The sequence below is a fragment of the Candoia aspera genome, chromosome 2, assembly GCF_035149785.1.
Source record: "Candoia aspera isolate rCanAsp1 chromosome 2, rCanAsp1.hap2, whole genome shotgun sequence".
Taxonomy (NCBI): domain Eukaryota; kingdom Metazoa; phylum Chordata; class Lepidosauria; order Squamata; family Boidae; genus Candoia; species Candoia aspera.
The window spans coordinates 5,659,750-5,672,068 of NC_086154.1; the positions used below are offsets into that span (position 1 = coordinate 5,659,750).

Sequence of the window (12,319 nt, forward strand, 5' to 3'; positions counted from 1 at the left end):
GCCTCCTCCCCTCCCAACCAAAACACGCATCAGCCAAATGACATTCGAAACGTTACGATGCACCTTAAACATTGGAACGATGAACATGACATGCGGAATGTTATCTAGAATCAATGTTTTAAACAGTGTTTTTTTTTAGCTTTATGCTGAGCATCAGGAACTCCAACAGATCACTGACAGTAAAATAATGCACATGTTTCTTTCTTAGAGCAAAAATACACAATGATATTCTGTATTTTAAGAAATTTAATTGTAAAAAAAAAAAGAAAGAAAAAATGATATCTGCATCCTCAGCTGTTGTGGCCCAGGAGAAAGGAGGGCAGAACAGAGATTCTGTTAGGCAGTTTCCAAGCAACAGAGGAAACGTTCCGGTGAGCGGCAGTTGGCTGCGGCCTATAGAAGGGGCTGGGCTGCCTCTGTTCTCCTTGCTGGGACGACGTCTAGCCCAGGTGGGATCCCTGCCTAGGAAGGTCACTCCCGACCCTTAGGGCCTGGGGCTGCCTGCCAGCCTGGGCCCGGCTCTTGAATCTCGGACCGACTTGAGACCATGCGGGCAAGCCCTTGCTTTGTTTGGCGTTCCTGAGTCCGTTGCTAGCTCTGTTTCTGGAGAATAAAATGGGTAATTTTCCAAGCAATTGTGTATGTGCGTGAGGCTGAAACCTGAAGTAGGACATCCGCATAACTACCACTCTACTAGAAGCAGTAAACAGAAGCATAAATAGCATAACATAAAGAAAAATCATAACCCTGGATTATGTTTGCTAGGAGCTTCTGCACAGACCTGATCACTGGGTGCTGTGGAAATTGAGCCGCCCTGGCGTATCTCCGCTGTTGTCATTAAGGGGCTCATGACAGCCTACAGGAGACTGGGTATCATCTTCCTTGGCATGTTATGATTTTTCTTTCTTAACGTTATGCTTTTTATGCTTCTGTTTAAGCTGCCTAAACTGTGTCTGTTTAAATCTGTTTCCTTAAGTTATTAATGAAGCTTAGGTAAAGGTAAAGGTTTCCCTTGACATTAAGTCCAGTCGTGTCTGACTCTAGGGGGCGGTGCTCATCTCCGTTTCAAAGGCGAAGAGCCGGCGTTTGTCCATAGACACTTCCGTGGTCATGTGGCCAACATGACTACATGGAACACTGTTACCTGCCCGCCAAAGCGGTACCTATTAATCTACTCACATTTGCATGTTTTTGAACTGCTAGATTGGCAGGAGCTGGGACTAGCAACGGGAGCTCACCCCGTCACGCGGATTCGAACCGCCGACGTTCCGCTTGGCAAGCTCAGCAGCTCAGCGGTTTAACCCTCAGCGCCACCACGTCCCTTTAACAAAGCTTAAAATCTCTTTATTCACTGGTGAGCTTATTGTCTGGATCTAAAAGAAGCAATTGCCAAGGCCAGCCAGCGAGAAGGGCCTGAAGAGGTCCTCCTAAAGGGTACAGCATAGATCAGGAGAAGGTTGGTCCACTTTTCATTCCTCTTCCCTTATGTTTGGGTGGCAGTGCTGTAAAGAGGGTGGAAAAACCAGGGGGGTAGTTTGAAAGGGAGCCAAAATGAGAAAGCCCAGGCTGGAGGATCTGCACCAATCAGCTGTGTTAAGGAGCAAAAGCAGCAGCCTCAACAGAGGTATCAGCTGGGTGGGATTTTCCGAGTTACAGGAGGGGATGGGCAGGGCTCTGAATGGCTGCTGGGGGGGGGGGAGAAAAACTCCTTCACTTAACAAATATAGATGCCCCCCCTCAAATATACAAATCAAATTCTAGTCCAATTATTTTGCCTCCAGAGCCAAGTGCAAATGGTTTTGAGGCCTCCAGAGATCCCAGGTCCTCCTTCAGTGTCTGGAGGGTTGGATTCCCAGAGGAATACAAGGAGAGAGATGCCTCCTCTCCATCCATTCTGCTGCCCCCTCCCCTCCCCCTTGCACTGGGGACCCTCTGATCTCTGCAGGTCTCTAAGCCTTCTGCATGCAAGACCATCAGACCCTGGGAGGGGCCCCAGTCTGGGCCCTGCAGAATGGCCAGCACCGCCTCCTGCTGTAGGAGGGGCCCTTCCAGGAGACGAGGGGGAGGACAGGGTGCCTTCCTCCCTCAGCAACAGGGAGCATCCAGGGCCCCTTCCGTTCCCAGCTGCTGCCCAGAGCCCTAGGGCCCCTCCCCCAAACTCCCTGCCCTTCAGTGCTGGAGATGAGCCGGAGAGAGAAGAGGGTTTTCCCAAAGGATCTTCACCTTGACCTGCAAGTCCCCCCCTCCCCCCCTCCCCCCAATCCAGCCCCCACTGGGGCCACTCACCTGTGAGGGGGCTGCTAAATGGCCTCCTTGCTCCCTGCATTGGAGAGAAAGACAAAGAGTGAGTCCCTCCCTTGTCCTGGTGCTCTGAGGAGGAGGCCTCTCTCTCTCCTCGATTCAGCCTGGACAGTTCTCCCTGGGGCTGAAGTGGTCCAGCCCACCCTTCTGTCCCCAGCTCCTTCTACAGGGACCGGCCCACGGGGAAAACGAATGGCCGGGCATCCTAGGAGAAGGTTTCCGGTGGGGTGGGGTGGGGTGGGGTGGGGTGGGGTGGGGAGGAAGCTCAAATGGAATTCTAGGACTGTTTCTCCACCTTTGAAAAAAAGGGATGAGCGGGAGGGAAGAAGTCAGAGCAGACCAGGTACGCTGAACATGATGGGCTTTCGGTTTGAGTTGATTTTTTTTGTGCTGCCCATCTTCTCTCTCTCTCTCTCTCTCGGTGTATGTGCTGATTACTTGGTATATTGTAATGGTTTTCTGGTGAGTTCATTTTTACTCTGTCGTAGGACATCCAGAGTCTACAGATTGGGGCAGATTACACAAATTGGAGAGAGAGAGAGAGATGAATAGAGAGAAGGAGAAGTGGGGAGGTTTAGAAGGGAGGAGTCAGTCAGCAACCTTCTGCGTCCCTGACCACCTGCCTTTCCCAGAGAACAGGGAGGGAGGGAGGGAGAGAGGAAAGAGGGAGGGAAAGTCAGGAGGGAGAGAAAGAAAAGGGAGAGAGGGAGGGAAAGATGGATGGATGGATGGATGGATGGATGGAAGGAAGGAAGGAAGGAAGGAAGGAAGGAAGGAAGGAAGGAAGGAAGGAAGGATTTTCATAGCAGTGGAGCAGAGGTACAGAATTCCCGAGGTATCAGTTAAGAGGAGGTGCAACCAGATGAGTCTCATCTATTTCTCTCTCCCCACCCCACGTCCACCCCACTGATTTGTTTGCTTTGGTCACTCATTCCTAAATGTACAAAATATGGGATGTGGTTAAGGAAGGAATTGAAGGGAGAGAAGTCTAAAAGAATATGATAATTCCACGCTGTTCCCGTCAAGGGAACAGCCAAGGTCAGTCTAAACTGAATTGAGTTTCTGATGCTCAGATTTGAGGGTTCTGAACCAGTTTGCCCCAGAAACTCAGTGACTTTTAGCCCTGAGCCCAAAGGAGCTCACTGGGAAAATTCAGAACTGGGAGTTCCTGTGGCTCAGCATTTTAACACTAATTTGACTTGCCAAAGTAAACCTACTCACTTGGGCTCAAATGCTCCTCCAGTCAGAAGAAATGTCTGTGCAACTTGCATACCCTATACAGTAAAAAAAAAGGCTGAAAAGAGTAAATCATAAGAGGAAAAGCAAATTGCAACAAACAGGAAAAGTTACATGAATAATTAGAACAGATCCCTGACAAGCCCATGCAGTTCTGACATTTTTACGATCCATTCCTCCATTGTGGGAATTGTGGGAAAGCAACAGGTGCTGGAAACTAAGTATCAACCAAAGCCGGCAACAGGGAAGAGAAAGATACAAAGTCTCCAAAAGGCAATTGACAAGACAACAGGAGAGGCGCGCCCGAGCTGTCAAAGAGATTAAGAGCCTGATCGCCCGGCAATGAAGCATTACGTTCAGGAAGGCGATCGAGGCGACGCCCGGGGCACAGGGGGGCTGAACGACCCCTCACCTGACAGGGACGGAACCGGTGGGACTCGTGGGATGCACCTGGAATAAGGTGGGGTGGAGCGCTGACCGGCGTGGGCTATTTAAATCCCGTTCCGGTGCGCTCCCCTCACTCTCAGCTTTTTTAATGGCATGCGCTCTGTTTTCCCAATAAAGCCAGAATCTAAGCCCACGCTAGCGTCTGTGTCTTTACTGGTTAGCAGGCAGAGCCTGACAGGCTGCTTAATCCTTCAGTACTACGCATGCGTTTTCCACCCTGGATGGGAGCCCCCTGCTCACCATCCTTACTCATGACAATCTAAGTAATTTGCCATCTAAGTAAACAGGAGAAACAACATACTTCTCCCACCCACATTTAAGATCTTACACTAGGCGAAAGTGTGTCCGCAGAAAGGGCAACAATATCGATCTAAACCCAATAGATTTATCTATCCTTGTTTCAGTTCTACCCAAATAAATCCTGGTTTCACCAGAACCAGACGCAGAGTGGCTCCCTCTGGCTTACCCCAGCCTGAACTGCCGGATCCTTTGTCACTTGCTGGAAAAGAGAGAAAAGAAGGCCAAAGTCAGTCTCTTGGCTGGATGGGAAGAGAGGGAGAAACTCAGCTCTTCCTGACTCCAGCTCCCTCCCTCCCACACACATGCACACCCCCCTCAACTGAGGCTGCCTCTGATTCCCACTCTGACTTGGAGATAACAGGGAAAGAGGAAAATCACTCACTTGATGCTGCCTTGTAGCCATCTTGACGTTTCTCTGCAAGGAAAAAGCTCAGTCAAAGCTAAGAATAATCCACCAGAGATCATCCAACCTCTCCCTCTGCAGGAGGAAGAGCCCCAGGAGAGGTTTTCACAGTCACAACCTCTCCTGGCAACTGCTATGAACAGACACAGGAAGAGCTTCAAAATACGAATGCATCCCCTGACTTGCCCCAAGAGAGACCAGCTGCTGCTGGGAGGGATAGAGGGAAATGGGGAAAGCAGCAGCAACAGCCGGGAGAGGAGGAGAATTTTCACTGAAATCCTTCTCTGCTGCTCTTTGACCAAAGCCTTTGAAAGGGACGGAACCGCGATGCCTCTTCCCAACCAGAAGGCAGGACTGTCCGAACCGCAGACTCAGCCGAGTCGAGACTGGAGTCCCAGCAAGAGGCCGAGATTTCGGATGCTCCCAAAGAGGGCTGGGAAAACAGGGAAAAGGGAGCCCAGAAGAAGCTCCCCAAAGGGAGGAATTGGGAGGAGTCTCCCCCTCTCCCTTCACAGCCACCCGGCAAAGGTGGGACACTTACTGAGAAATACCAAGATCCCAGCGATCGCAGACACCAGGAGAAGAACAGCCACAACGCAGCCGATGATGACCCCCAGGTTGCATTCTGGAGCTGAATTGGGAGAAAGAGCATATATTTGAAGAGAAATCATAAAAAGGTTACCTACTGAGAGAAACCCATGGAAGGCAACAGAATGGAAAACATTAAAATGAATTTGGCAAGAGTTTGGCACTTCTTTGTTTACATGTATTGACTTTAAAGTAATGATTGGGGTCTTCCTTTAATAGTCTCCATTTTTATATATATATATATATATATATATATATATATATATATATATATATATATATATATATATATATTGTAATGAATGCCTATTCTAAAACACTCTCAGACTCATGAGCAGGAATTCAAAGATATCTGATTTATTAAAGAATAGTATGCAGGATCACAAAGAAAGCTGAGAATGATAAAAGCGCACCAAATGCAAACTAAAAACCCTCGGTACAAACGAGATCCCTCCCCCCGTAGAATCTTCCCAGGCTCACAATCCCAGGTGCTCCTAACGGCTCCTGATGGTCCGCGGGAAAAGTCCTTGAGCAGAGCACATAACCCAAACACATTCCATTGAAATGAACATAGATACAGAGCTTGGCCCAAGGTTCACAGCAGCTCCCTCCCAAACAGAAACATGCGTCAGCGCCATGGCATGTGAAACGTTACGATGTACAGTGCACATTGAAACAGTGAACATGACATATAAATAAATAAATAATAAAAAAACCCACTTGGAATCCTCCTGATAATTCCTGACCCATCAACTGCTCAGCATCACCAGCGAGATACATTCTAAGCATTTTGCTGTTAGTCTCTTGGACTGGATTGTTTCAGAGAACATACAAGCTGGATTTAAAACTGGTCACTCCATCTTTGTGCTCTAATTCCACAACATCTGGCCAAAAAGCTAAACCAAAAAACCGCTTTGCTCTGTGTAACCTTTGTAGACTTTAAAGCAGCTTTTGACCTGCTTCCCAGCCCTAATCTGTGGCACAAATCCCAAAACTTGTTTCTTACTGGTAGGACGTTTCTTCTAACCTTAAATCAAGATCTGCCTTCCTGAAAGATGATTCTATATGCCCTGCATTCTGAAACGAGAGAGAATAGCTCTTGGCCTTGAAAAAGACAATCGTATGTCACACTTGGTTATCTCTTCTCAAAGCTAAACATCCCCACCTCCCTCAACTTGCATGAAATCAGCAAATAAAACACAGTCAACATAAATTATTAATTAATTAAATTTATTTGCTGCCTAACTCCCAACAACTCTGGGCAGTACAAAAAAAAAACATATTCAGGAACAGCAGCATAAAATAATAAAAAGATTGCACCAGACATATAGAAGACCTGCACAAAGCAACACCAGAAGCGATCCCCTGGATAGCTGAACTGGACATCCAGTTATGAGGCTACTGCTGTATCCCTGCCCAAGTTTTGTATATAATTGTGCGGACTGTGTGTATGTATTTGCCTTTTCTCGTCATGTATTCATCATACGCTACACACACACACACACACACACACAACATATTTACAATAAAAGATCTGCAGTAAGCTGATATGGAATTAAATTCCAAAATAACACTATTATTATTATTATTATTATTTAGAAACATTCCAAACTCGTCTCAGCCACTAACGCAATTCATATGAAAATGTGCTGGCCAGCAGTAGAACGGAGCTAGAGGAATCTCCTGGGGGGGGGACAAAAAAGTAAGATGGTAGCTGAAACCACAGAATGGGAATCGCACCCCATTTTTTTTCATGTGCTGAGATGATCCTGTCCTCATGAAATCCAGCCCACACTGAACGTACCCCTGAGAAGAATTTTATGCAGAGTATGCAGAGAATTTTAAAAATTAATAGCAAAAGAAACCGTATTTTTTTGTATTGGGACTCACAGATAGCGAATTAGAAAAGACTCATAGAAGATTGATTCTGTATATGGTAACGGTAGCGAGATCATTATATGCACAAAGATGAAATTCCCACAATGGAGGAACGGATCGTAAAAATGTCAGAACTGGCAGAAATGGCAAACCTGACCTGTTTGGTCAGGAAGGAAAAAAACAAGTACTTTTTTAAAAGGCTGGAAACCTTTATGGACTTTTTGCTAAAAGAAGAAAAAAGTGAAATGTGGATATGTGGATATAATGATTGAAAAAGATGAGAATTAAATAAGGGACTGAAGGGATTTCTGGAATATTTAAGATGGAGGGGAGAAGATGATTTTCTGGTGAAAAGAAGGTTGGAAGTCATCTAAAAAATTGACCATGGTCCCCAAGGTGAGGTGCAGATACACCAAAGAGGTATGTGAAATAATCCCCAGGGGTGCAGGAAGAAAACATTAGAATGCCTATTTATATTTTTCTTAAAAAATAAGAAACAAATTCAGCTATACTAATATTTATTATATAGGATATGCAAAAAATACATTCGGAGGGGAGGTTTTGCAATGTACATAGTACATTAATAGATATATGTAATTGAGAAATAAATGTTCATATATTGGAGGTGCTTTTCTGATTTTGTTTTTAACAAGGGTGCATGATCCCAAAGCTTGGAGACCTCTAAGCTACATGACCTGCTTCCATTTCATCATCAGCCCCTGGTTATTTCCCTTCCATCTGATTTCCTCTGATCAGGAAGGTCCTGTTTACATTTTAAACAAAGCCAAATCAAAAACACAAAACTCTGGCGACATGGTTCATCCTCTACTTCCTTAGGTTTTTGGGGGCTAGGAGGGATCTAATATTACTAGTGAGATTCACCCCACCCCACCTCACTCACATGTTAATTTTAAAACATTCTGCTGGATTTCCAGAATCATCAAATGCCACTCCTGGCTCTTCCGAAACGTGTTCTGTCCCTTGTCTCCAACTCTCATATTCTTTCTTTACAGAACTTTTTTTTTAGGGGGCGGTCAGCGCACCACTGGGTGATACAACTGGACACCTATTTTTTAAAAAAAATTCTGCTTTGCATAATCAGCAATAAATTGACACTTTGTGCTTCTGCATGTATATCGACTGCCTCTGTTTCTGAATTTCTGCTCCCTCCTCATAATGCCCCTCGGTCCATGTGTGTGTATGTGTGAGCATGCTGGAAAAGCATCCTGGACCCAGTCAATGAGGAACAATCTCCATGTAATTGCCGTCAAGTCACCAGGAGTTGGGCTTCCTTTGAAGGTGTTCTGCTTAGCTTTGCTTGAGTGTTCAAAGCTAGAAAACAGAAGTCATCCCAAAGGAACAGGCAGGATATCACTAGCATTGCAAGCACAGCCTTGCTTCTGTCCCTCCTCTTCCTCCTCAGGGTGAAAATTCACCTCCTAGAATCCTCCATCTAACAAGAACCATCCTCTCGTTTTTTTCTGCTAACTCTCACCAAGATCCTCCAAGGCTACATTCAGGGGCTCCTGCAGGCCGTCGTGCTCCACGTGGCACCGATAGCGGCCTCTCTCCTTGGGATCGATCCGGATGCTGAGCCAGTAGTGGAAGGTCCCGTCCGCGTTGGGGGCCACAGAGCCACGGAGGGTGTCCTGCAGCCAGACCTCCCCGTCCCTCCTCCAGGAGGCATCGATCTCCTTGGGGTAGAAGCCATGGACTCGGCAGATGTGCGTCTCCATCCCTTCCTCGGCCTCCGTCCTGCTGCTCACCGTCACCACCGGGGTCTCTGCAGAAACGGCAGCACTGGAATTAACACTGAATTTCCACAGCAGCTGACAAGATAAGTAAATTCATGATCGATTTGTGTCTTTTTCCAGGATTGCCCAGCAACTGTACACAATCTTAGCAAAAAGGCAGAGCTGCTTGACATATCTGCCACCCCCCCCCCCCCCAGAAAGCACCTTTTTGTCTTTGGAGCTGAAGTGCTACATAGCCCTATCCTGTGATTTAGGAGCAGAGATTTAACACTGATCCAGGCAGATTGCAAGATCTCTGTAAAAGCTGCATAGAAGAGAGTTTGTGAGAGGTTGAGGGGAGGCTGGGAAAAGAAAGGAAGAGATGGCGGGTGAGTCACTTAACAGGTTTTCTTTATGGATCAGTCTGGGAGCCAATATTACGCAACATTTGTATTGATCACCAACAAAACAGAATTGAAGGGCTGCTTATCAGATGACACAAAATTGGAAGGTCCGGCCAACACTCCGAATGAGATTGCAATCCAGTCTTGACAGGGTGGAAGAGATTTGGGCTAAGAGACAGAAGATGCCATTTAATGGGGAAAAGTCAACTCATAAATGGCACCTCAGCCCAGGTGGGGAGACATCTGGAAAGAAGCATTTCAAAGCATTCAGAGGGATTCCACCCTAATAAATGCATTGTAAACGTGTCTGGGAAATTCCTGTGATAGTTTCCAAGACTGTTGTCTAGCCCCTTGTAGCTGGGAATAGTAAAAGTTTCTTTACTGAAGTTGGCTAGTTCTTCTTTCCTTTGACCAACTGCATGGGCTTGTCAGGGATCTGTTCTAATTATTCATGTAACTTTTTCTGTTCGTTGCGATTTGCTTTTCCTCTTATGATTTCCTCTTTTCAGCCTTTTTTTTTTTTACTGTATAGGGTATGCAAGTTGCACAGACATTTCTTCTGACTGGAGGAGCATTTGAGCCCAAGTGAGTAGGTTTATTTTGGCAAGTCAAATTAGTGTTAAAATGCTGAGCCACAGGAACTCCCAGTTCTGAATTTTCCCAGTGAGCTCCTTTGGGCTCAGGGCTAAAAGTCACTGAGTTTCTGGGGCAAACTGGTTCAGAACCCTCAAATCTGAGCATCAGAAACTCAATTCAGTTTAGACTGACCTTGGCTGTTCCCTTGATGGGAACAGCGTGGAATTATCATATTCTTTTAGACTTCTCTCCCTTCAATTCCTTCCTTAACCACATCCCATATTTTGTACATTTAGGAATTAGTGACCAAAGCAAACAAATCAGTGGGGTGGACGTGGGGTGGGGAGAGAGAAATAGATGAGACTCATCTGGTTGCACCTCCTCTTAACTGATACCTCGGGAATTCTGTACCTCTGCTCCACTGCTATGAAAATCCTTCCTTCCTTCCTTCCTTCCTTCCTTCCTTCCATCCATCCATCCATCCATCCATCCATCCATCCATCTTTCCCTCCCTCTCTCCCTTTTCTTTCTCTCCCTCCTGACTTTCCCTCCCTCTTTCCTCCCTCCCTGTTCTCTGGGAAAGGCAGGTGGTCAGGGACGCAGAAGGTTGCTGACTGACTCCTCCCTTCTAAACCTCCCCACTTCTCCTTCTCTCTATTCATCTCTCTCTCTCTCTCCAATTTGTGTAATCTGCCCCAATCTGTAGACTCTGGATGTCCTACGACAGAGTAAAAATGAACTCACCAGAAAACCATTACAATATACCAAATAATCAGCACATACACCGAGAGAGAGAGAGAGAGAGAAGATGGGCAGCACAAAAAAAATCAACTCAAACCGAAAGCCCATCATGTTCAGCGTACCTGGTCTGCTCTGACTTCTTCCCTCCCGCTCATCCCTTTTTTTCAAAGGTGGAGAAACAGTCCTAGAATTCCATTTGAGCTTCCTCCCCACCCCACCCCACCCCACCCCACCCCACCCCACCGGAAACCTTCTCCTAGGATGCCCGGCCATTCGTTTTCCCCGTGGGCCGGTCCCTGTAGAAGGAGTTGGGGACAGAAGGGTGGGCTGGACCACTTCAGCCCCAGGGAGAACTGTACTATAAGCCCCCCTGCCAGAGAAACAAAGGGAGGAAGACCCACTCCCCAGTGCTCTCTCTCCACTCTGCAAGTTTTCCTCTCCTGGAAATGAAACATCCCCAAGTGGGTCTCCCTCAGTCCCCCATACTCTGACATTGCTGGACTACTGCAATGTGCTCTATATGGGGCTGCCCTTGAAGACCACCCGGAAACTTCAGCTGATTCAGAATGCAGTGGCACAGGCAGTGATGGGCATGCCTCGGTATGCCTGTGTAACGCCTCTGCTTTGCGAGCTGCACTGGTTGCCAATTTGCTTCCGGGTGCGATTTAAGGCACTGGTCGCTACCTAGGAAGTCCTACGTCAGCCTTTTTCAACCTTTTGACCCTGGAGGAACCCTTGAAATATTCTTCAGGCCTTGGGGAACCCCTGTACAAATATAGGCCAGAAGTTACAAACTTATTATATTTGTTTCATGGGTAGGCCTGTATATATACGTTAACAGTGTTCTTAAACTAAAAATAAAGAATAAAACGTACCTCTTTAATGTGAAGTTGCCTAGATTTGAAATAATTTTTTTAATACATTATGATCTCCCAGGGAATCCCTGGTAACCTCTCACAGAACCCTAGATGAGGAACCCTGGCTTAGGGCCTCACCAAGTCTAAATCCAGCACTGTATTTCTCCTCCCCCAAGGCACTCACCTGTCCTCAGCAGTGTCTTGTTCCCATAGGATAAGTACTTCTCAAGCCACTCAATGCATTCCTCCTCCAGGTAGAATTTATTTCTCCGGGACCACTCCACATTAGCATCCCAATTTCTCTGGGTGATCTGGGCCTGGGGCTCGGTTGCCACCCAGGTGAGGGTCTCCTTGTCGAAGGTGAGGAAGGTCCTCCCGTCGTAGCCATACTTTGAATAACCACCTTTGCTCCCGTCTCCTTTGAGCTCACAGCCATAAGCTGCCTGCCAGGTGTGAAGCCCTGAAAAAAACACAACAGGGGTGAGGAAGGGCCCAAATGGCTCCTCCCCAGATACCACCCAAAAGAGGCTCAGGTTCCCTCCATCCCACCAGAGGTAGGCACCCATAGCTCCAGGAGGCAGGCTATTCCACTGCTCAATAGCTCTGACAGTCAGGACGTTCCACCTTGTGAGATTGGATCTCTTCCACCCATTGGATCTTGTCCTACCTTCAGGTGCTACGGAGAGTAAATCTACATCCTCCTCACTGTGACAGCCCTTGAAGAACTGAAGGATCTCATCACCTCCATGCAACCATTTATCCAGAAATGCATTAAGTATTCAAGGAGACATCACCCATCCTTGTCTTACTCCCTGCTCAGTTCTGAATCGTTTACTGAGCATTCCATTTATTCTC

The 12,319-nt window shown here is 46.8% G+C and overlaps 1 protein-coding gene across 2 annotated transcripts in view; it reads right to left on the reverse strand.

Annotated features, from left to right (window-relative positions):
• Positions 1-228: 228 nt before the first annotated feature.
• The window catches only part of LOC134491988 (major histocompatibility complex class I-related gene protein-like), a 41,688-nt gene continuing 29,597 nt past the window's right edge, over positions 229-12,319 (reverse strand). The window contains exons 4-9 of one of the 2 annotated variants that reach the window (XM_063296102.1): positions 8,649-8,936; positions 5,229-5,312; positions 4,667-4,699; positions 4,451-4,483; positions 2,287-2,320; positions 229-1,502 (exon numbers count right to left, since the gene is read on the reverse strand). In XM_063296102.1, coding sequence (XP_063152172.1) covers positions 2,301-2,320; positions 4,451-4,483; positions 4,667-4,699; positions 5,229-5,312; positions 8,649-8,936 — 458 coding nt within the window. In that variant the 3' untranslated portion in view covers positions 229-1,502; positions 2,287-2,300. The remainder of the gene's footprint in view (positions 1,503-2,286; positions 2,321-4,450; positions 4,484-4,666; positions 4,700-5,228; positions 5,313-8,648; positions 8,937-12,319) is intronic. The other variant, XM_063296105.1, reaches the window with a different exon arrangement.